We start from the raw sequence: 25,800 nt of genomic DNA on the forward strand, positions 1-25,800 counted from the left end.
CATTCATGACGCAGCCTCACTTTGCTATGGTACTATGTCGCTTCTGTGATGATGACTGATATTCAATTTCTGCTCCATTTGACCATCTGAGCTTACACATAGATGCCTGGTCCAGCACCAAAGCTTCTGAAGGGCAAGTAGAAGCAGGCAATGTGGCAGGGTCAAAAGGACAATCGATGAATTGGGATGTGAACTCTGGGACCTCCATTTCTAATATCTACAAAAAAGAAGACAGATGGCTCCAACTAGGATCAGAGTCTCAAACTTTTCCACAAAGCACTCATCTAGAAGTCAGAGGGTGCATCCTAAAGCACTTATGCTAATACATGATCCTAATAAAATCTGTTATATCACCAACACTTGTGCATATTTCGCATTCTTCTCTATATTTCCGTGATTGTTTAAGTATAAAAGGATTCCTTATCACTTGAACTGCCTAAGTATATCCACCCCTTACCCCCCACACACACACTTAAAAATCTGAGTAAAACTAATACTCCAGGAACATTGGTTATCTCCTTTCGCTCCATCCCATAAACCCCAGAGCGCTCATTCTCTAGGAAGAGATATGAAGCTCTCAATAGTCACTGAATTTTCCCCCTGCCATCCTTCTCCTGAAATGAGGTACGTACCAGTGCCTGGCTCATATCAGATGACCGAAAGATAAAGCTAAATCTGAATCCAACTGACCTGTTTTCTTTAGGAATATAAACACGCTTTTGAGCACATGCAGCACAGAGTCCTGAGTTGGAAGAGCAAATCATAAACACTGTATTGAAGATGCTACTGCTGACACGATTCTTAATCTCTAGATTAATCTCTAGAGTTTGTTGATGAGAAAAATGACGCGGGGAGAAAGCAAGAGAAGCGGCAAGAAAAACAAACAAAAACAAAACTGTCAATAAAATACCTTAAGAACAAAGGCTGACTAGGTAGGTATGTGCAGTGATAAACAGACCTGAGAGATAAAAATTCACACTCAAGTTTAGTACGGAGAAAAAGTCTCTCCCTGCAGATGAATTTTATGCCATCTGTGGTAAAAAATGGAAATGATTCCTGCTTTGTCTTAGATGCAATTTAAATTACGGAGTTACTGCCATCTGCTAAATTCAGGTGTCTGAATTCCTGCTGGTTCCTACAAAGGGATTATATTGATTTTATCTCAAATTGCCTCATTTTACCTTGTAGTGTAATCTTCGGATACCATATCCTTCAGGAGGCAGAGAGGACACACAGCTTAACTAACTAACTAAAGACAGAACTGGGGACAAGGAATTGGTTGTTGTTGTTAGCTGCCATCCAGTTGGCTGCCAACTCATGTGACCCCATGCACAAAGGGATTGGACCATCTTCACTGGCAGATTTCCAGAAGTAGATCCATCTTAGTCCGTCTTGGTCTGAAGCTCCAATGAAACCTGCTCAGCATTGTAGCAAGATGCAAGCCTCCACTGACAGGTGGTTTATGCACATGAGGTGGACTGGATGGGGATTGAACCTGGGATCTCCAGCCTGGAAGGCGAGAATTCTATCACTGAACCACCACTGCCCTCAGGGATTGACATGGGGAAAGTAAATAGTATTGATCTTTCTAGAAGCCATTTCTTTTGTACTTAATGATGTGGACTCAATTCAAAATAAATAATGCTTTCTGGATTCAGCTCAATTAAATAAATATTTATTGAGTTGTTTATTACAGAAAATCCTCATGGTAGCTATTTTAAAGAATGTATAGAGCACAGAGGTGAAGAGTACACAGACCTTGGTGAAGCGAGTTTCCAATCGGGTTGGTGAGACAAAATGCACACGTAAGTAACTCCAATGAAGGGCAGAATGTGGTAAGGGGAAAAGGACAGATACAGCGACCTACAGAGCAGAGGAGAGGAAAAAGATCACATCTGACACAACTCAAGGACCAGCTGCCACCTGGGCTTTGTGATACAGAAGACCCTTTTTGTGATTTGTAGAATCAAACTGGATGTAGAAAGACCAAGACTAGAAGAGGCAACCTGAAGTAAACACCAACGCATCTGCGGCAGTGAAGACGGTGCCCCAGTCATTAGCGACAACTTGTCCAAAGACGGAACAGTAGTGGTTGCTTGAAACACAAAAAGCAACCACTCCCCGTGCCGGCACAGTAGTACCGAGGTTGTCGTCGGCTCATCACTGTGCATGTGGAGGACATGTGGCTGTCTGAGCTTCCAGTGACTCTGCCATCCCCTTTCAGTGTGAACTTTACACGTTGGAACCTCAATCAGGGATGTGGGCTGAGAAAGAGGAGGGGAAAAAGCCCTGATGTTTTTAAACATCAAAAAACATCAGTGTAGAGAACCACTTTCTGGTTCCACTTTTCCGAAAATAATAACCTTTTAAAAGCTATAACCAACACTAACAGACATGGGGAAAGGTACATTAGAGTTGTTCAGCTCTTTCAGACAAATACAAGTCTTACGACACAGGCTTCTACCTGACAGTCTCCTGGACTAGAAAGTGAACACCAGCCCAATGGCACGTGCAGCAAATCTGAGATTCCTCTCACCAGAAAAGTCATTTTCAACCCCTACAACAACCTCCCTCTACTGCCCAATCCATTTTCATCTTCAAGAATGCTTCTCCCTCCCTCTTCCATGTTTCCATGGCCCTCGGCAGAACAAACCATACCAAACCCACTGCTCGTGAGTCAATTTTGTCTCATAGCGACCCTAGAGAACACAGGAGAACTGCCCCAAGGGGATTCCAAGGCTGTAAGTCTTTACGGAAGCAGATGGTCACATCCTTCTCCTACAGAAGCGGTTGGTGGGTTCAAACTGCCAACTTTTTGGTTAGCAGCTGAGCGCTTGACCACTGTACCACCAGGGTTCGTTCCTTAGCAGACACCACTTGTGAAATACTCCTCCTACCGTATTGGAGTTAGTGTACATATGTATATGAAGTGCCTAACGCAATGTGGACACTCAGCAGTAGGTCACTCTCTTCTAGCCTGTGAGGGCCTTAAGGGCACACACTCATCTTTATATCCTACCACCTAACACAGTACCAGGCATAAATATGATTCCTCTGGACAAAGAAATATCTAGAAATACCAAGAAGCAGATGCTTCTGGAGTTTCTCCCTGTTGCCTCAGGCTCCCAGCGCTGTGATGATTTCCTTACCATGCGGCTCCTCCTCAAGCTATCACTCTATTCCTCCAGGGGCTCAAAAACATGTTAAGCTGACTCCCTCCTGCCTGCCAGCTGTTAGACGCCAACTCAGCAAGCCTTCAAATCATCAAATCAGCAGAAGCCAACCTTCGGTAAGAGGCCTGGGAGCCTCCAATCAGGAAGACCCCGCTGGTGCTGGCAGGCCCTCCCCGTCCTGCAACAAGCAGTACTCCTCAGCTCCACTTCTCTCAGGCCGTCTACTAACCTTTTTTGTGCTTCCAATAATGCTAGATTCACCTCTCTTTTTCCAAAATGGATCAAGAAGGTAACAGCTAGGGGCAAGGGAACAGCTGGGCCTGGGAGAGAGGCCAAGAGCACCTAGGGCTGTCTTGGAAGCAGGCAGGAATTAAAAGGCTGAATCCCCTACCCAATTGGAAAGCTGGCTTTACTTACAGAAAAGTAATTTTTAAAAAGCCGTAGTTTAAAAGCTCTAAGGCTGATCTAGGAAACCCTGGTGGCATAGTGGTTAAGTGCTATGGCTACTAACCAAAGGGTTGGCAGTTCAAATCTGCCAGGCGCTCCTTGGAAACTCTATGGGGCAGTTCTACTCTGTCCTAGAGGGTCACTATGAGTCGGTATCAACTCGACGGCACCAGGGATTTGGTTTGTTAAGGCTGATCTAAGTCTGACCCCTTTGATCTAAAGAAGAGGAAACTGAGGCTCAGTGAGGTGAGCTGACTCGGGAGGCACTCAGATGAAGCAAAGACATCAGATAAGCAGGAGCTGACCATACTTGCACTGGATGACCCAGATGTTTTCAAGGGAATGTCACAGCCTCACTTAACTCCCCATCAACGTGGGAAGCATAGTTCACACAGTCAGTTAAAACACGAGGTCTCCAACTCTACGGACACAAATAGGGCTATGAAATTTTCACGGAACTTGCAACTTTATGTTGCATCCAGGCGCTTAAGGTTCTTGAAACAAATATTCACAACACCTACATGTTAACCACTTATTTTGTCTCATAACACTTCTGAAAAACAAAAAGTCTGCCCTTGCTTCCGCAGCTAGTGGCAGCAGAATGTGGGCGCCTAATGCAAGAAGCAGGAGAGTTCTCCAGCCTGCTCTGTAGCCCTGTGCTCTGCAAAAGCCAAGCCAATGTGACATTACAGCTGAGACCACAAGCCTCCAAAAGCCAGAGCCCAGCTGCTGTCACAGAGGTGGGGTAACCTCTAACCCAAGATGCTCCTCAACTTCCTAAACTTCCCAGCCAAAGCTTTACCATTAATTTAGGACCAGCATTCCATTGACATATTGTGGGGAGGGGACAGAGAACAGCCGCAATAGTGAATTAACCTGCAGGCTTTCAACCCCTCCTTCTGAGGAAACTCTTCCTTGGCAGAAAACCTAGTGTTATCTTTTTAACTAGAAGAACTGGCCAAACTGGTGAATTCCTTTCTTTCAAAGTATCCAAAGGCATCTACGATGCCAGAGTTCAGGCACTGAGGCCAAATTCGAACAGTGTACAGTGAGAAAGCTACACTAGCTTACCCCGTGTGAATTCGGGTGACCACACACGGGTTCTTGTTAAGAGAGACGTATCTCTACTGTTTATCACATTTTGCTCGCCCTGTGAGCAAAGTAAGAGATAAAAACCTGTTCTTAAACATAAGGGTGCCCTAAGTTTAAAGACGTCTGTTTGAATGATTGTTGTTGAGCAGCTATTGTACTGAGCGAGACATTTTGGGGTCTACAAAGACGAAAGCAAAGCCCCCGGCTACATTTTAGTGATAGGAACCGAGACATAAACAGCTAGTTACAGTACGTAAAGCAGAACGAAGTAAGTGCTGGAACGATGGTAACTATCCCATGCTTGTACACCGAGTGCCCAACATAAGCCAGGAGCTAGGACACTGCCTTTCCAGCATTCTCTCACATCCTCCTGACACAATCGTTGAGTTTGTCCTCATATCGTAGATGACAAAACTGAGGCTCATACCATTAGTAAAAGTAACCACGGGCTTTATGGAACACTAAACATGTCAGGTATGTACTAAGTTAAGCACCTTACCATGGAATTTTCTCATTTAATCTTCATGACAACCCTTTATGTACTATCCTTATCCCCAATTCACAAATGAGGAACAGAGAGAATTTAAAAAACTTGCCATGCATGGCAAGGCTGGGTTAGAAGCCCAGGTCTTTGACACCACAGTATGTATCCTATACCACCATCCATATTTCTACGTAATGGGGTGCTGTGGGAAATCAGGGGAGGCCTTAAGGAGGAGGTGGCATTTGACACTGATGCAGTACACTGCTGTCAACCTTCCAGAGCACATCCTTACCTGGGGGCAGGAATGAGAAAAACCCCAGCACCCTAATGGTATGACAGAATATGCAAAGGAGTTTGCTTTTACAGGCCTACTATCATGACTATAAGTGGTTAAGTGCTCAGCTGCTTAACCAAAAGGTTTGTAGTTTGAGCCCACCAGTCCCTCCAGGGGAGAAAGATGTGGCAGTCTGCTTCTGCAAAGATTTAAAGCCTTGGAAACTCCTATACGGTCGCTTGCTATGAATCAGAGTTGACCTAGTGACAGTGGACTTGGTTTTGGTTTATCATGATTATAGAACTCGTGTGGCTGCTTGCAAAGCCTGAGAATTCAGCTGCCTGCGAGGTCCACACTTTCCTACTCCTCTCCTTTTATTTTAGAAAACAGTCAATGTGGCATTAAGATCGCCAATTTAAGTACAAAGAAGCTGAAATGCCTCAAGCAATTTTCCACCCCAAATAATACACAGGTTTCTTTGCACACCAAGAACAGGCTGATGTCTTTAACGGCAGTCAGCGCGAAGCTGCTGAGCTCCTGTTGCGACATTTCCATCTCCCCTGAAAGAGGCTTACACAGCCTACTCAACGCTCATCAGGCTAACTGTGAGTCCATCTGGAGGCCAGCAAAGGGTGGAGAAAACACCAGGAACAACAAATGAACGTTAAACGTTCTACGCTTGAACACGTCAGGACAGCCAGACGGCCACCATGCAGCAACAGATCCTCCCTGATAATCCTGACATTTAAAAGCAAAGCGTGAACTCAATGCCTTTCTCCACAGCCTGTTTCCCAGCCCCGGGCCTTCGAACTGATCCCAGAAAAGAGATGCAGAGGTAATTAGTGGACTATTTCTTGAGGATCCCTTTCTTCCCCCAGGTCATCTTAACTTAAACCCTCGACTCTGGCCTATCAGACTTCTTGTGGCTATTCCTCCCCAACCCCAGATCAGTCTTCGTACCAAAGCAACTTGATTCAGATGGGAAAAATGGGATGGATGCTCCAGGAGGAGGCAGCTGAGGCAGCTTTCACAGCGTAGGTAGGATGATCAGATGCCAAGAGCAAAGGGATTTCCGTTTCCTGCTACAAGAGGGTGTCCCTGAGGAGGCGCTCTATCTTTCTGCACACGTTTAATGAATAATTCTTCCTGCACTCTGGTCTCACCAGTATTTGTCCTCAGGCTTAGGAATGCAGCACTATTTGAAGGATTGGTGACATCTGAGGCCCTGTGCTTGGTCTGTCTTCCCACAGCTTTGCTCAAATCCCTCCTCTCTCATTCCCAGACTGCTGGTTCCACATTGCTGGGTGGGCTACTGCTGTCTCCCGAACAGCTCCGGTGGCCCCTCACAGTGGTGCGGTGTGTTGGCAGGTCGTGTGTCTTCTTCAGCAGCTTCAGGATGCTGAGGTCTCCAGAAGCGTCTCATAGCACAGGCATGTAGGACCACAGCTGACGATTCCATGTTACTTCTTAACTAATTCCAAGTCTGTGACCCCTGGGTGACACCACTGAAAATCACTTCTATGTCCAACAGCAGTGGGATGGCTGCAAACATTAAGGTACACCCACGCGGCAGAATATTGTGCAGCCTTTAAACAGCACAGTGTGGAAATGTCCATAAGAAAAAAACCCACAGACAGAAAGTACATCAGTGGTTGCCTATGACTAGGGGTGTTAGGGGAAGAGGGGGACTGACTGCTAATGGGTATAGGGTTTTCCTGGGTGACGCAAATGTTCTAAAATTGATTATACAACTCTGGAAATATACTAAAAACTCACTGAATTGTACACATTAAATGGATGAAATATGGCATATGAATTGTAGCTCAATAAAGCTCTTATAAAAAATTATGGTTTGGGAACCTATAATGGCGTAGGGAAATGCTCAATATAAAATTAAGGGAAAACAGCAGGTTTGCAACAGATTGCTTAATAAGATCCCACTTTAAAGAAGTGCACATACATATACAGGCTTATTATTTCATATTAATTCTACTGCTACCACTGTACGGCAACCGGCTAACACTGACTGGGCACTTGCACTATGTGTCAGCGACTGTGCTGAGTATTTTAATACATTTCCAATCTACCATCATATCAAACCCCTGAAATTGGTACTGCTGTAGATGAGGAAACTACCATGAGTTGTGGAAACAAAAAAGATCTCGACTGAGTCCATATACTTAGTAAGTGGTGGCACAGCAGAGACTGAAACCAGGACCATCAAAACAAGCCTATGCTCTTAACCACTGTGCCATATAATACGGTGGCCAACAGCCTTAAAAGTAGTGAAAGCATGGGCAATTTAACCTCTGTATTATTTCTGTTACAATAAACCTGTCTTAACTTTTGGAATAAGGGAAGGAAAAGCTATAAATGCAGTAACATCAAATAAAACCAAATAAATGCAGTAATGTCAACAACACCTTGACCACACAACATTGTACCAAACTATTACCATGCAAAAACCCAATTAAGTAGTCATAGCTAGTATAGATTCTTGACAGAACAAACGAGGTCTCCAAGACTAGCTGGAAATCCAGGGCAAAACTTCCTTTGATCAGATTCTTGACAACTGGAATATGGCCTCCACTTGAATTGTTCCCTAAGGAGGCCCTGATACTCTCTGAGGCACCTCATTCCATTTCTGACCAGATGGTGGGTGGCTCTTCCTCACACTGAACTTAATACTTAGGGCATGTGATTCTCCCAACTGTCCAAGACTACCCTCATCTCCCACCTGTACACCATTACTGCCTCTTCCCTGGGAGACACAACAATCATCCCTTAGACCACTTCTACAAAAAGACTTCCAGTTCTGTCATCATTCTAGTCTCTGTCATTCCTCTTAAAATACGGTCTTTAGCGGTCGTGCAGACGTGAGATGGGAACCTCCCTTGTTGAGGACACGACAGAGTGTCACAGCTTTGACTTGGCCCCTTTCGCTGAAGACTACACGAACTTACAAGGTCGCCAAATCCCAAATATCATGGAAGTGTAGCACAAGGCCCAGGACATTGGATTTACTCATTTCACTTCCGAGGGATGGCTGTGCAAGAAGCTCTTGGAGGTCAGCTGGTCTAAATCCGTCATCTCACAGATGCAGAAAGTGGCCTGGGTGGGTGGCTACACAACTTGCTCCAAGTTCCACAGGAGACACTGGGTGGTCTCCTGACTCCAAATCTCTCCTAGAATATGTTACTGGCTCATATTAAAGGGCAACCAACTAAAAACCACAGGTGTTTTCAAACTTTCCCATCTATCATCTTTTGTATTTTAAGGGGGTAAAAAAGGCAGCTCTGAAATAGAGACTAAATAAAAAGTTACACAAATGCGTTAGATTTTTCAGTAAAAATTTATTGACCACCTATGATATGCTGTACTTCCCCACTGGGGCAGCCTTAGTTCATGCCATCCTATGATCTCCTTGGAGAAAGACCACATGGTTCTGTGAGAAGCTGAATTTATTAATCAATTTGAGCAACACAGCCCTATTTATTTGACTAATTTTCTACTCAACACACCCAGCAGTCCTAAATCACCACTTCCTCCTGTTCTGCCCCTCAAAGGGAGGGATGTCGCATGTTGCAGCTAGTGCACTAGCTTTCAGAAAGATGGTTGTAGTCTAATTCCTCAATTTGTCAATGGGACATTTTCATTGCAGATGGACCCAGCTGGAAATGAATCTCTCCCACACACATCCCCAACAAAACATAAAAGGCATTTAACAGGGAAAGACACAGAGAAAGAGATGAGAGAGAGAGAGAGAGAGACACTATTTCATCAAGCCAAACTGAACAGGCGTGAAATAAAGCCAATACCACTTCCGTGGGAATGACGACCCTGACTACCCATTTAAGGAGGGTCCCCACTCCACCCTGTACTTTCCCACCTTGGGCCTTTGCTCTAATGGTAACTCTGCCTGGAACGTTCAAGTCATCTACTCCTCAGGGTCTGGGTCAGAAAGGCCCTTCTAAGGTCTTTCCTGTTGGAACCAGTTGTGGCTTCACTTGTACTCCCAGGGCAGTCTGAAATATAGTCACAGCACTGACCACGGTCCATGCTATATTACATGCATGTATGTATGTATGTGTATAAACACACATATATAAACGGTCCATGCTATATTATATGTACGTATGTGTGTGTATATATACACACACATACACACGTATATAAAAATACATATATGCTTTGTAGCAGCTCCCTGTTTCCATTCCCAGGTTATGTGTATGTGTCTGTGAGTGCAGGGAGAGAGGGCAGGGCTCTGTCAAATAAACCCATGATTTATTATTTTTTTTCATCTTGTGGGAATTCTATCTTTACATACAGTACTCCTTGAACCTATAAAAGTGCCTCAAACTGAAAATTATACATGCACCCATGAAGAACATTTTCAGTCGAATTCTACAGTCCTGTGGGGTGCCCTCAAAGGGGCAAACAAGTCTGCTTCCACGTCTACTTTTTTTTCTCTGCACTAGCTTGGTATAAACCAAAAAAACCAAACCAAGTGCTATTGAGTCGATTCCGACTCATAGCAACCCTATAGGACAGGGTAGAACTGCCCCATAGAGTTTCCAAGGAGCACCTGGCGGATTCGAACTGCCGACCCTTTGGTTCGCAGCCTGTAGCACTTAACCACTACGCCACCAGGGTTTCCTAGCTTGGTATAGTGAACCAAAATTGGGCTTTGGCATCAGAAGGAGCTGGGTTCAACACGATTTTGCCATTTTTAGCTGTGACCTTGGCTAGACAAACCTTTCTAAAGCACGACTCCCCAGCAAAAAAATGGGGAAGGCGACTCCCCTTGCAGAGCTGACATAAATACCAGATTATAAAATACGGAAAGGGCCTAGAAGCTAGCAAACACACAATAAATGGCAGCTAATCTTAGATTTAAGTGTGTGGGCTCCAGAGTTAAGGAGGAGATGAGGGAGATTTTAGTTATGGAAGAGATGAAGGGGTGTGGTTATTCTGTGGAAGAAGGGGAAAGGAAGGTCCCTATCACCCCTGGGACCACACTCTAGAGCGTTAGATGACCTTATGTCATCTTGCTCTTAGACCTATTCCTCTGATCCATATAGAATTGCCAAACCCAGAGCAAGAAGCCCAGGGGGAGCCCGTGGCAAGGAAAAAACACTGGCTTTGAGCATTCCTTACTAACTCTAGCAACTCAGTTACATAACTTCACCTCCCTGATCATTGGCTGAAGAAAACGTCCCCAGAATGTTAAATATAGTTACACAGTTGGTTAGCACTAAAAGCCTAGACTCGAACCCATGACTCCCAACACTCACCTTGCCAGTCAACCCCCTTAACAACACTGAGATTTTAGGCTTTCAAACACTGTGCTTAAGTCTACAGATTGCAGAATCTGGCAGACATGGGATCTAATCTTACTTCCCACCTTTATTAATGGAAAAGTTTCTTCATCTCTGAGCCTCAGTTCCCTCCTTTATAAAAACATAACAATGATGTCCACCTATATCAAGCTATTATGAAGAAAATATGAGAGACGTGTAAAGAGTTTAGCACAGTGACTAGCACCTAGTCAAGCAGTGCCAAGCCCTCAAGAGTATGCAGCTTTAAGAATAAACAAACAAACAAACAAACGAAACCCTGTTGCTGTTGAGTCGATTCTGACTCATGGTGACCCTATAGGACAGAGCAGAACTGCCCCCAAAGGGTTTCCAGGGAGCGACTGGTGGATTCAAACTGCTGACCTTTTGGTTAGCAGCCAAACTCTTAACCACTACGCCACCGGGGTTTCCATTAAGAATAAGCACAAGGAAAGCATTTAAAAGCACACTCACCGATACACAATGTACCTAGACACGTACACAAACCAACACATTGAGTGGCAAGAATTATCAGAATCTACAAAAGCTGAAAAGAGGTAAGCCTAAATAAAGCCAGAAAGCTACAGAGTATGTTCCTCAAGATTGCTGTGTGAGGTCCTGGCCCAAGCTCTAAGATTGCTCTCTTGGCCCCACTAAGCTCAGAAGTGATATGATTGAATACGTTAAAATACAGGGCTTACACAGAGAACAGAAGATATTATTATGGCGAATATTTCAAATCCCAGAGCAAAAGCCTCTTTTTGAGTCTTTTCTCTTTTTTTTTTTGGTGTTGGGTTCTATAGCTAAACTTTCAATCAATACAGACAGTCCCCAGGTTACAAACGTCCAACTTATGTACAACCCATAGTCACGAACCAACCCCTAAAGGCCTACTGTATTAAAAATTCAAGGTACAAACAGTGGTTCACAATAACAAACAGGCAGTACCTTGTGATGCACATCAAAAAACATAATTACTGTAGTATTATGTTAAAGATGTTTCAGTGCGTCTGGAAGTGTTTAATGTTTTTTTTGCATGAAAAGGTACACTATATACTAAGACAAACATTTGACTAACTGATGTTAGATATGAACCATACGTAACTGTTCCAACTTACGTACAAATCTGACTTAAAGGCAGACTTAGAAATGGCACTCATTCATAATCTAGGGACTGCCTGGATCTGGAATTCTTCATTCAGCTCTGACCAATCAATCTAACTTGCCAAGGCTTCTTGTGAAACTTACTGCTTCTGGTCTACAGTGGTGCTTTTCAATGAAGACACCTAATGCTTGTGCCATCACAGGTCTACGTCATCGTCACCAAGGCAGTGAGTAAAATGAAAACTCCCTTTTCCCCTGCAGAGAAAGGAAACTTCATTTTTCTCATAAACCCATCTACACCACCTGTACTTTTTAAATATTCAATCTCGTTTCAAACTGAATAACCATTTTTATGCTAGTTTCTGAGATTATGTGATTGCAGCTGAATGCTGTCATTATTTGTACATTGTCCAATAAAAAATAATACAAGGAACAATTAATTTTACTTCAACTATTATAAAAATTTCATAACTCCAAACCTAAAATGGAATTCAACATCGATAGCAATGCCTTTGGAAGTATGCCAGAATGCAAAAGAACTTTGCTTTTTCTCATAAAGAATTCTGCTTTTTTTTCTTTTTAAGTTGCTGAGAGGAGAATAAAAAGCCTGCCTCCATCAGTTAATTCCATCCTAATCTCCTTTCTACTTCGCTTATCACTTATTTCAAGTAAGAGGGTCATTTTATTAATTTCTCCACCCGGAAGGAGAAGGCCATTAACACGCCACTGGCCACCATTACTTGAAGGCACATCGAGGATGACACGTACAATTTTTATAAAAAAATTTTTTTGGAAAACAACTCCCCCCCCCAGAAAAAAAAAGCCATGAAAACTTGCAGTAGCTAGAGTGTGTGTGTGTGTGTGTGTGTGTGTGTGTGTGTGTGTGTGTGTGTAGGGAGAAATAACAGTGTGATGAACTGTCTAAACAAAGAGTACTCAACACTACAGAAAGAACTGCTAAAAACAATATTGACAGTTTCAGGCATAAAATGGTTCAATCTTTCACAGTGAACTTTTGTTTGGAGGCCAAACCATGTCTTGCTCTGTTCTGCATAAGTGGATTCTAATCCTTAAGGAGAAACTATACTACACACCTACTCCAGACCATCTACCTTACTCTCTACCCCTCACCTCTGAAGCAGTGCCCCTCCCATCATTTGGATTATTAAAAAGATTATGTTCCAAAGGGTTACATATCAAAACGTTAACTCTGCGCATCTTTGAATGACGTGATTATAGGTGATTTTCGTATTCCCTTATTTCTACAATAAACAGGAATGACTAGAATAATAATTTTTAAAAATTACAGCATCATGAAGAAGAAAAGTTTATATTCAAGGGTCAGAATACCAAAAGACTGATAATTTTCACGATCACACTGCCAAAATACTTTTTGATAACTAAGCGAAGCACTTAGATACCTTTACCCATTCGGTAATATTTATGGAGGGTCCACTAGTCTACTCATTCCCTTTTCTATAAAAGCACACCATGCTGAATAGGACAGCACACCTGTCCCATAGCAGCTGAGATTTTAGGAGAAGGGAGCTCCAAAGCAACAAGTGAGTCAGATGAAGCATCACAGAAGTTGCCCCAGCGTGTGCTGGTAGTGTACCGGAGCACAAAGGACTGGGTGGCCAATTTCTAATGGGGACTGACAAACAGGATTGGCAGCTCGGAAAGATCTCTTCAAGGAAGTGACATCTGAGCTAAGTCCAGAAAGCTGGGTGGTGTTCACCTGGTAATGGGGGAAGGAAAGGAGCAGTGAAGCAGCAAGATGCTCTCGGGTTGCTTGTGCTCCTCTAGGCAGCAGAAGACGACAAAAGAAGGTCAGAGGACTCTAGGTCCTGCTGCTAAAGAGAATGGACATTATGTCATAAACCATGGAAAACTACTGAAACCCACTCATAAAGTTACACCTTGATTTCCAGGTAACAAAAATCAGGTGTATCAAGGACATTGCTTAGGTGACGGAAAAAGAAAAAACACGAGAGGAAACGGTATCAGAGAACGCCAGCTCTTCATCCACTCACTACTCAAAGTCTTCCATAAAAGAAGCCTCCCAAAAGTCCCACATACACGCCACTCGACTTCAGTAGACAATGCTTTTAAACCAGAGGATAAACAACCAAATTTGAAGGGAACTGTATGCCATGAAGCAAGCACAGTTATCTGCTATCTTGATAGCATCCCACAGTTCCTCACAACCACTCTGATGGCTTAAACATCACTTCTCACTGTAACATGTGACCAAGATGAACTGATTTTTCACAGAGGAAACAAAACACAAAATGAATGAAAGATCTATTGTATTTCAACTCTGTAGAGATTTCCTATTTCTTTCACACTTTCAGCAGCAATTTATCACATGACTGAGTACTCTTCATACTACAACATCAACAAAAATTCCTCTTCGGACTGCAAAAAATTGGACATCTCTTTCAAATATCAACAGTTCTTCATTTAATAATATGAAATAACAATGTGATTAAGAACAACCACCCCACTAACAAAGTGCCTTTCATAAATAAAACCTCCCTCAGATCATCGCAAATACACGTCAGATCTTCACACCTCGCTTTCAGAATACGAAGCATCTCTCCTTTCCTTCACTACCTCCTTCTACTCATTCCCTTTTCCAAAGTTCTCTTTAGTCGCACTGCTTTGTCACTGACATGGGAAGCATAAAGATGGCTAACTTATTCTCACCTCCCTCCAGCGGGAACTGGGGTCTAGAGGGCTAATGCATACTTCCTGCCTGTTACTTCCTCCCTACCATGAGAAACATCTGCCCCAGACTGTTATCTCAGGCTGTGTTCCTTTCTTTTTCATGTGATGACACTGATCATCTTTATCATCATCAGAACAACCATTAATCAGACACCTACCAGCCCTGGTGGTTCAACGGTTAAAAGCTTGGCAGCTAACCAAAAGGTCTGCAGTTCAAATCCACCAGCTGCTCCTTGGAAACCCCACTGGGCAGTTCTGCTTTGCTCTGTAGGGTCATTATGAGTCAGAATTGATTTGAAGGCAATGGGTTTGGTTTTCCTTTTTTTTAGGTCTTTACATAGATTGACTCATTTCATCCTATCATTCAATGATTCCTATTTTACAGATGGAGAAACCGAAGCTCATAGAAACTGAGGCTCAGAGAAGTATATTAAATTGACAAGTAGCAAATGATATAGCCACTGTGGTTCAAATTCAAACTTAGGTCCATCAGATTCAAATTCTGGTCCGTCACACTTAATACTACTCAGAACTGGCAAAGTGAACTAGACATACTACTTCTACAACTTGGAATGTGGGAAGAATGTAACCTGAAGCCAGAAATCAACAGTGACTAAAGGAATATACAATCACCCAAGTGGGCAAAAAAATGGGAAGTAATAGTAGGAAGGAAGCTTCCGGGCCTGTCTTCACCTCTCATGATTTATAAAGGGTAGAGTAGGCCCTGCTGCTGTGGCTGTGTCCCCCACACCACCCCACTGGCAAGTCCTGGGGCTCGTTGGTCCAGAATAGACACTCTGAGTCAGCTGGGAAACACAGCTCACAAGAACACTCTGTGAACACATCATGAGTTAGCTACTCTGCACAAATCTGAACCTAAACAGGAGGTTAGTAAAACTGTTATGGAGCTATTGTTTCTTTTAGGGGTGCTGATGAGTTAGTCAAATGACTTGCAATAAATTTTCAGGACATTCAAAAAAAAAAAAAAAATACAAACTCCAGGAACCTCAGTGATATTAACTATGATTACTGGGAAATGAGATTTTCAAGTGAGATACAGAGAATGAAGGCCCAGGATGGGATCACGGCTGAGAGAGAAGAATGCAAGGGAGACTACTCAACACCAAACACTCGCCAACCACTGCCTACCACAGAGATTAAGACCTAGGATCAAAATAACGCAACAAGAGGCCTCAGAAAACTGTCGGACCTCCTACTCACAGGACCCAAAATAAATGTTTACTGAATGAATGAATGATTGATCCATCCAAGGCAATGAATCTCGTCTCGTACTTGATAATCACAGTAGGTGAGGAGAAGGCAAAATTAAACAAGGGCTATGTGTGTGTGTGTTTAAGGTTGCACATCAATGACTCTCACCCTTGCTAATCAAAGTGTGGTCCATGAGCCAGCAGCCTTGGCATCCCTTGAGAGTTTGTTAGAAATGCAGAATTTTAGGTCCCACATCAGCCCCAGTAAATCAAAATCAGCATTTTTAACAACCTTCTCAGGTCATCTGCATGCCCATTAAAGTTTCAGAGGCACTGGCCTAGGTCTCTGAAACACATTCAAAGCAAGCTGTGTAAAGACTAGGCAATGAGCCAGCGGCACTAATACATGATATCTACTGTATACCAGATACTGTATTAGGCACTTTACACGGGTAAAAGAAATACTGAAGACTGAGGCAGGAAGAATGGTGCCAACAGCTGTCATGTTATGCTTCAATGGAATTCAGAAAGCACGTAATATACTCTTAGGATTTGGGGAAAGCATGGTAAACTTGAACATGGGAAAATAAAGCATGTTTTTACAGTCCTCATTGGAAGGCACTCAAAATACCACTGGGGAAGAGCCGCCTCCTCAGAATGAGTCAACCATAATGATGTGGATGGAGTCAAGCTTTCAGGACCTTCATTTGCTGATGTGGCACGACTCAAAATGAGAAGAAACAGCTGCAAACATCCATTAATAATCGGAACCTGGGATATACGAAGTATGAATCTAGGAAAACTGGAAATCATCAAAAATGAAATGGAACACATAAATATCAATATCCTAAGCATTAGTGAGCTGAAATGGACTAGTATTGGTCATTTTGAATCAGACAATCATATGGTCTACTATACCGTGAATGACAACTTGAAAAATAATGTCGTTGCATTCATCGTCAAAAAGAACACTTCAAGATTTATCCTGAGGAACAACGCTGTCAGTGATAGGATAATAGCCATACACCTACAATAAAGACCAGTTACTACTACTACTATTCAAATTTATGCACCAACCACTAAGGCCAAAGATAAAGAAGCTGAAGATTTTTACCAACTTCTGCAGTCTGAACTTAACCGAATATGCAATCATGATGTACTGAGAATTACTGGTAAGTAGCTAAAACAAATGGAAAAAATGATGAAGTAAAACAGCTGAACAGAAGATTTCAAAGGGTGGCTGGAGAAGACAAAGTAGAGTATTATGATGACATGTGCAAAGACCTGGAGATAGAAAACCAAAAGAGAAGAACACGTTCAGAATTTCTCAAGCTACGAGAACCAAAGAAAAAATTTAAGCCTCAAGTTGCAATCCTGAAGGCTTCCACAGGGAAAATATTAAACAACTCAGGAAGCATCTAAGAAGATGGAAGGAATAGAGTCACTATACCAAAAAGAACTGGTTGACATTCAACCATTTTAGGAGGTAACACATGATCAGGAACCAAGGGTACTGAAGGAATAAGTTCAAGCTGCATTGAAGGCATTGGTGAAAAACAAGAGACTCCAGGAACTGATGGAATACCAATTGAGATGTTTCAACAAATGGGTGCAGCACTGGAAGGTCAAGAAATTTGGAAGACAGCTACCTGGCCAACAGACTGCAAGGGATCCATATTCATGCCTATTTCCAAGAAAGATGATTCAAAAGAAAGTGGAAATTATAGAACGATATCATTAATATCACACGCAAGCAAAATTTTGCTGAAGATCATTCAAAAGAGGCTGCAGTAGCATATCAACAAGGGAACTGCCAGAAATTCAAGCTGGATTTAGAAGAGGACATGGAACCAGAGATATCATTGCTGATGTCAGATGGATCCTGGCTGAAAGCAGAGAATACCGAAAAGATGTTTACCTGTGTTTTACTGACTATGCTAAGGCATTCGACTGTGTGGATCGTAACAAATTATGGATAACACTGCAGAGAATGAGAATCCCAGAACACTTGATTATACTCATGAAGAATCTGTACATGGATCAAGAGGCAGTCATTCGAACAGAACAAGGGGATGTTGCATGGTTCAAAGTCAGGAAACGAGTGCGTCAGGGCTGTATCCTTTCACCATACCTACTCAATCTGTACGCTGAGCAAATAATCCGAGAGGCTGGATTATATGAAGAACGAGGCATAAGGACTGGAGGAAGACTCATTAACAGCCTGCATTATGCAGATGGCCCAACCTTGCTTGCTGAAAGTGAAGACGATTTGAAGCACTTACTATTGAAGATCAAAGACGACAGACAGCCTTCAGTATGGATTACACCTCAATATAAAGAAAACAAAAATCCTCACAACTGGGACCAATAAGCAACATAATGATAAATGGAGAGAGGACTGAGGTTGTCCAGGATTTCGTTTTACTTGGATCCACAATCAACACCCATGGAAGCAGCAGTCAAGAAATCAAAGACGCATACCACTGAGCAAATCGGCTGCAAGAAATCTCTTTAAAGTGTTGAATAGCAAAGATGTCACCTTGAAGAATAAGGTACGCCTGACCCAAGTCACAGTGTTTTCAATCATCTCCTATGCATGCAAAAGTTGGACAGTGAATAAGTGAGACCGAAGAAGAATAGACGCCTTTAAATTATGGTGTTGGCAAAGGATACTGAATATACCATGGACTGCCTAAAGAACAAACAAATCTGTCTTGGAAAAAGTACAACCAGAATGCTCCTTGGAAGCAAGGATGGCGAGACTGCATCTCACATACTTTGGACATGTTGTCAGGAGGGATCAGTCCCTAAAGAAAGACATCATACTTGGTAAAGTACGGGGTCAATGGAAAAGAGGAAGACCCTCAATTGGATGGATTGACACAGTGGCTACAACAATGAGCTCAAGCACAGCAACAACTGTGAGAATGGCGCAGGAGCAGGCAGTGTTTCATTCTATTGTGCACAGGGTCGGAACCAACTGGAGGGCACCTAACAACAACATTTCTCTATCAGTCATCAAACAAAAAAATGTACTCACTTGCAGCCTCAGTAGAAGATGATAGTGAACCAAAAAGGATTTTACTCTACACCAAAATCAGACTTTTAACCCAGCAGAACAGCTAGAATGCTAAACCTCAAATGAAACCACCACAGAACATTTAAGAGGAACTATTTCTCCACCAAGGAGCCCAGGTAGCGCAGTAGTTAAGTACTCAGCTACTAATCAGAAGGTTGGTGGTTCGAACCCACCAGCTGATGATGGGGCAGTCTGCTTCCATAAAGACCACAGCCTTGGAAACCCTATGGGGCAGTTCTGCTCTGTCCTACGGGGTCACTATGAGTCGGGATGGAAAGACAGCAATGGGTTTGGTTTTTTGGGTTATTTCTTCACCAAACAGCTCCAGTTGGAGGCAGAAGACTCGTGTCCTACCATTAAATAATGGGGGGGGAGGGGTGGGCAATGCTGGGGGGAATCCAGCAAACACTGAGCTACACCTGACTCCTAGAGATGTTGCTGAGCTCGCAGCTAACACTGTACTGCTGGCTTTGGTCCAGCCATAGGCACAAAGTGATCTCTTTCCAATCTGCTTACTTCTGTTGTCCAAGCCAGCTTCAATAAAACATTGATAATTAAACAGTGCTCAACTAACAATTAATAATGCAATAAATGGACTATTATGGGGACCTTCACTCTTACTGTGAGGACATGAAAAATGTTATCAAACATGATGAGTTTTTTTATAATCACTGCAAGCAAAAACAAAATGCACGGTTTGTCTGTTTAAAAAATTCACAATTTGGCAACAGAACAGAAAAAACACAATGTGTCTAATATGAAATCATTGGCTCTTATAAAAACAAATAAAGAGTAACAGAGTTAAACTCTTCTGGAAAAATAACCCACACAAGGAGCCACCAGTGACGAAGCATACAGCACCAACAAGGCCAGCTCCAGGGAAATGACTGCAGAGTCAGGCATCCCCTGCTCCCCAGCTGGGCGCTCCTCACACTGGGGTGCACCATGGCAGGCGTCACCATACTGGCTTTCCGTCCTGGGGGTAACAGAAAGAGAACCAAGCACGGGGGTCAGGAGAGGAAGGCTTAAGTCCCACTGCTACCACTTACACCATAGCTACTTAACTCTGTGCACTTCCTAGAGTTTATCCACCAGTTAATAATGACAATAGACAAGGCGAAAGGAAAGGAGAGAGGGAGAAGTCCTCATGAAGGGAAAGAACTATAGAAATGCAAAAACATCCTTTCCCCCTCTCCAAATACTATGGAAAAGGCTCAGGTCCTGTTCCCTCCCTACTCGAATCATCCAGAAATGAGAGCCACTGCAGATCTCCTTCCTGTGCCCCCTACCTCTTCTCTTCCAGGTCAAGGTCTCCCCAAGGTGCCACGCAGCTAATGAGGTCAACTTTCCAGTATAATGTACTATTAAGAAAAGCCTGGGGCCAGCCAGTGCTTTCAAACAACATATATGCACTTCCATTGACTCCAGATCTGTGCTGTCATCCAACTGTTTGTATGACTGGTAGTGGGCTGGGAGTCACAAGGCACAGGCCTTGCCCTAAGAAACTCAGGTAAAGAGAAATGAACACACACACTACCATGCGTATGGCACCCTGCTGTAACTGCTAGGAACTGACCCAAAACAAGGGGTAAGCCAGCCAGGCCAGTGCTCAGGGCACAAATATAAACGGAGCATTAAGATATACTACTTGTAGAGTAACTGGGTGGAGACAAATATACAGCAAAAGTATTCTCCCTGAAAGGAGCCCTGGTAATGTAGCGGTTAAAGCACTCAGCTGCTAGCCAAAAGGTCAGCGGTTCAAACCCTCCAGCCACCCCGTAGGATAGAGATGTGGCAGTTTGCTTCTGTAAAGATTACAAGCCTTGGAAACCCTATGGGGGCAGTTCTACTGTGTCCTATATGATTGCTATGAGTCAGAATCAACTCGCCAGCAACAGATTTTGAGTTGTTTTTTTTTTAATTCTCCCTGAGAGGAATATGGTGGTAACTTCTCAGTGTAAAACAACAAGCATTCAGTGAGGCAAGACAGATTAACAACATACATCACAAAACTGCCCTGCAAGAAAGATGAATTCAGTCACCTGAAGAGCCCTTGTCTGGCTGAGTGTGGTATGCAAGTTTGGGGCCTAAGCAGAATTGCCTGGGACTAGAGAGGGGAGGGAGGTGGAGTCTTGCTACTAACAGGTCAGGTCTCCCTCTCTAAGGCCCCCAAAATTGAATAAATACATCACTTTGAAGGGGCTCCTCTAGTTTCAGGCTGACCCCACCTTGGAGAAAAAGGCAACTTAATAACCGATATGTTCATTCAACAAATATTTAATGAGCCACATATGCTCATTAAGCGGGAACTGGGTAAACGGCGTAGAAAAACCAGCAAGACACAGTTATCACATTTTTTAGTCTAGTGGAAAAAACAGGCCTGTAAACCAGAAACAAAAATGGAAGGTGCTGAGTGCCTCGATGCTTGTCCAGGGTGCTGGTCTGGGCATTCTCAAAGGCTTCACTAAGAAGCATCATGGGCTATCAGAGACAGGACGGGCTTCGCAGAGATGCTGTCCCATCCCCTCATTTTACTGGATGAAGACAGGCATGAAGCACTGCCCTCCTCCGTGGTCTACATCTCCAGTATTTGTCAGAGAAAGGAAGAATCTCCAACCAGAAGGAAGAGTCTCATGTTAGACCATCTACAGGCAGGAGCAAAAGGGAAGAGGGCGTGGAAGAGCATGACGGTGGTTTTGATATCTAACCGTACAGACCAGGGATCGAGTCACGCAACAGACGAATTCTGAAGTTCTATAACGAAAACCACCAGAAACATCTGCATGTCTGACACTTCATCTCAAGGCTGTACTGCTGAATTTCTGAAGAAAATTGCTAATTTCTCAATTCTGAATTTATTTTCATGCTGAAAGCCACCCTTGCTAACAGCTGCCAGAAGAGACCCTACTTTGTTATAAACCCTAGCTCTTTTGTCTTCAAATCCTTTGTGTGCTAACCGCAATTACATGTATCACAAAAAAGATGCTGTGTCTCCAGAAAGACAAGCTGAAACCATTACAGCTCCAGAAATAAAAGGTCCCTTGGTGTATAGGAACTGGAACAGGCTTGGCAGCTTGTAGTGGACATGTAAGTCAGGGTGTTTGACATGTCCAATGTCCCCTTGCTCAGAGAAACAGCCTGACTGCTCTTCACCCAGGCAGGTACCTTGGCCCAGGGCAGACAATGACACACGAGAGGCCTCTCCACTGGCTGGCCAGTGACCCAGAGCAGCCTGCTGGTGAGGGATCTGCCCAAGAGAGCAATGCATCTCAACCTTTTTGGTCACAGGTCCTCTTTTGCTGTTAAAAAATTGAAGGATCCCAAAGAGGTTTGTTTTGTTACTGTAAAATGTAGCAATAGAAATTATCGCAGAAAAACTTCAAACTCAACATATATTTAATTAGCTGTCACAGGATGACACCATTACACACAACCTACAATCTCTGGAAAACTCCACTATACTTTTAGGAGGCAGTAAGAGTGAAAAGAGTAAGTAACATGTTGGTATTATTATGAAAATGATTTTGACCTCAGAGACCCCCTGCAAGGGTCTCAGGACCCCAGGAGATCCTATAATCAAAGTCAGGATGGGAGCAGAATAACAAAAAACCCTGAGTACTAACGAGCACCAATTGCCACACCTAAGCAATTTTAGTGATCAGGATGGTATGTGAGGAGAGTGGGAAATGAACTCTCAAGGTAAAGGAATTCTAGGTAAGCTTAACAAATACAGATAAAGCAACTGGGCTTTCTTATCAGGGAGACTTTCAAAGGAAAAGTATGGTCTTTGTCATGCAAAAAGCTATGGGCATGTGAGTCATCGTATCTGGACTTAAACAGGTAAGCAGCACTCTGTGAGATTTTTAGCAAGTTACTTCTCTGAGACAACACTGTTCTTCATCCTACACCACAGAATAAGACAACATCCACAATTTATGCCAGGTGTGGAAGGAATCCTTCATCCTTTGTAAACTATGGGCATGCAAACAGTTAATGCACTTGGCTGCTAAGCAAAAAACTGAAGGTTTGACTCCACCCAGAGACGCCTCAGATGAAAGATCTGGTGACCGACTTCCAGAAAACCTGTCACTGAAAGCCCTATGGAGCCCAGTTCTACCAGCACACACGGGTGGCAGTGGGTTTCTGTAAACTCTAAGGTTCTAGGCAAATGGAAAATGCTGGGAATTTTTCAGTTATTGAAAGACCATGTTGTGAATAAGGCATGGACAAATAATTTAGGTCTTTGTGGAAAGAAAGTGGTAAGAGTCTGCAAATTTGGAAGTATTCTTGAATAGGTCAAGGGGACCTGGAGGGAAACATGTAGTAACTAAGAATGGGGAAGTCAGGAAGAGGAAGAAACAGATACGGTGAGCACGGGTATCACAAGGCTCATCACTGGCAATTTTCTTCCACAGGAAGACAGTATTCTATTAACTGCTCTCTAGAAATTTAAAAATTGCTTTCTACATGACAAAATCATCAAATACAAAACAAAATCAATTACTTGAAACGTAAGATACACCACCAATGACTGTTAAGTGTTTAAATCAATAGAAGCACTAGTTTAAAGAGATCCGCCTGCTTTTGTGCCCTGAAGGTCGGTGGGCTGCGACTGTAAAATCAAGGTAGATGGGAAACCGCAGCGGTCTGGAAAATTAGGTGGATGATCTCCATGATTTCTAAGGCTCCTTCTGGCTCTGGAACATCATTTCCCTCGAAATTTTATAAACACTAAAATTCCTCCCTCTTCTCTGTCTTCAGGGTCTTTCCCAGCTCTCCTCCCCAGGCCCCTCAGTAGGTCCTATAGGCAATTCCAGAGTCCCAAGCTGTCCTTATCCTTAATTCTACCATACACAGAGCCTGGTCGGCCTTGTCGAACTCTTCAAGGCTTCCCACTGCATGTGTGCATGTGTTTTCATTTGTTCACTCAAAGCGGGCTCATTTTACTGAGTCCCAGTCTTTGGAGATAAAAAGGTGAGTAAGACAGAGTCCCTGTCTTCAAAGTTGTAATGTAACAGATCTGAACCAACATCCCAACACAGTTTCCACATACAGAAAAGGCTAAGAGCAATAGCTGGAGAAGGGAATGACCTCCAATAATCCACTGTTTTCCAAAGATACCACACAGTCATGGACAAGAATGGCTGTCTGCAAGGCAAATGGGAACTTCCTAGGGAATGAAAATTGACCGTGTCTTTTCAGATAGGGAGCAGACAGACTAACATACCATTTTATCCTACAAGAGAGACAAACGAGGTTAGGCCCTCAGGTAGCAACCACTGCCGCTTCAGAAATAAACACAAATTAATTCATCCTGGGTAACAATTTACACTGGGTACGGAGCAAATTCTTCTAACCTCCTTCATCCTACAACCTTTCTGGGAAAAAGGTTCAGGAACATAAATGAAATATCCAGTGCATAAAATGAATATATATATTTTTAAATTATGTATTAAAAATGTTTCATCCCAATGTCCTATGTTTTTAACAGGCTATAAGGCCTAAGGCAGTGGCGTGGCATCAAGGGGTAGAATAGGTTTGAAACTTAGCTCACCAGAGGTGGATGATTGGGGCATTTATTGATCTGTGAGCAATTTTAGGATTAAAATATTTACATAAGGAATTGAGCACAATACCAGACTCCAGAGGGAAACTCAGTAAACTGTAGCTTTAATGGCTCTCGCATGCTTTCTGTATAAAATTTATATAAAACATTTGCTATAACATTTTTTAAGTGTATAATTCAGTGACATTAATTACATTCACTATCACCACTATGCATTTCCCAATGACGTTCATCTCCCTAAACAGAATCTCTGCATACCCCTTAAGTAATAACTTCCCATTCTCTCCTTCCACCCCTGTTAAGCACTAATTAATGGTTGCCTATTTTTTTATTCTAGACATTTCATGTAAGTGAGATCATACAATATTTATCCTTTTGCATCTTATTTCACCTAGCATGTTTTCAAGGTTCATCCACGCATAGACTGCATCAGTACTTCATTCTTTTTACAGCAGAATAATATTCTATTGTATGCATATACTACATTTTATTTATATCCATTCATCCGTTGAGGGACGCTTGGGTTGTTTCCATCTTCTACCTATTGTGACTCGCACTGCAATGAACACTGGTGTACACGTATCTGTCTGCATACCGCTTTCGAGTCCTTAGGGTATATACCTAGGAGAGAAATGCTGAGTCTTATAATTCTATGAGGAATCCTGAATGCTTCTTAATCTGCTCAGTCATTGCAATGGATTTCCAGAAGGCTTCACAGTATAAAATACTAGGGTTTTTTTTTTTTTGGGGGGGGGGAGTGTTCAACCAATATACAGCGTGATTAAGTAATGCCATGTGGCTGTAGAGGAGCTAACAGATCAAACTAAGCCACTCAAGTCAAGTAACACGATGCACAAGGTGAAGTCACACTAAACTCCCACCCAACAGCTCTAGGGGGAAGCACATCCGCCACACAGAGCATGCCTGCGTGGGGGCAGGGCACCAGGAAGGCCACCTGATTTCCACAATGAATATATGGCTGAAGTGTCACAATGTCAAACTCTTGTTGATTACTCACACTCTTCTCCATAAGCCCAAGGGAAGTCCCCATAGGGCCTAGCACATGAGTAGGCTTGACGGTGCAGCTCAGGTTCAGCCTGTGTCCAGGCGTGGGATCGGGTAAGAAAAGCTAACACAGGGGTTACGAGCAGAAACTTAGAGACTTGAGAGTCCAAAAGATATTAGTCTGAGTTTTGGTCCTTTCCCTTTAGCTGTATAACCCGAGCCAGCAAACTATCCATTGCCAAGTGTCAGCTTCCTGGTCTGAAAATTCAAATATTACTTACATCACAGGTTTGAATGAC

At 43.0% G+C, this 25,800-nt stretch overlaps 1 protein-coding gene across 7 annotated transcripts in view; it reads right to left on the reverse strand.

Moving 5' to 3' along the window:
- ASAP1 (ArfGAP with SH3 domain, ankyrin repeat and PH domain 1) overlaps positions 1-25,800 on the reverse strand; it is a 360,432-nt gene that overhangs the window by 231,981 nt on the left and 102,651 nt on the right. Inside the window, exon 1 of one of the 7 annotated variants that reach the window (XM_023546009.2) lies at positions 1-25,800. This exon is cut by the window's right edge and continues 16,041 nt beyond it. The exons of the other annotated variants lie outside the window; for them this stretch is intronic. Within the exon in view, the coding sequence (XP_023401777.1) occupies positions 1-3 (3 nt within the window). The 5' untranslated portion in view covers positions 4-25,800. 7 annotated transcript variants of the gene reach the window in all.

Source organism: Loxodonta africana, chromosome 14, assembly GCF_030014295.1.
Source record: "Loxodonta africana isolate mLoxAfr1 chromosome 14, mLoxAfr1.hap2, whole genome shotgun sequence".
Classification (NCBI taxonomy): Eukaryota; Metazoa; Chordata; class Mammalia; order Proboscidea; family Elephantidae; genus Loxodonta; species Loxodonta africana.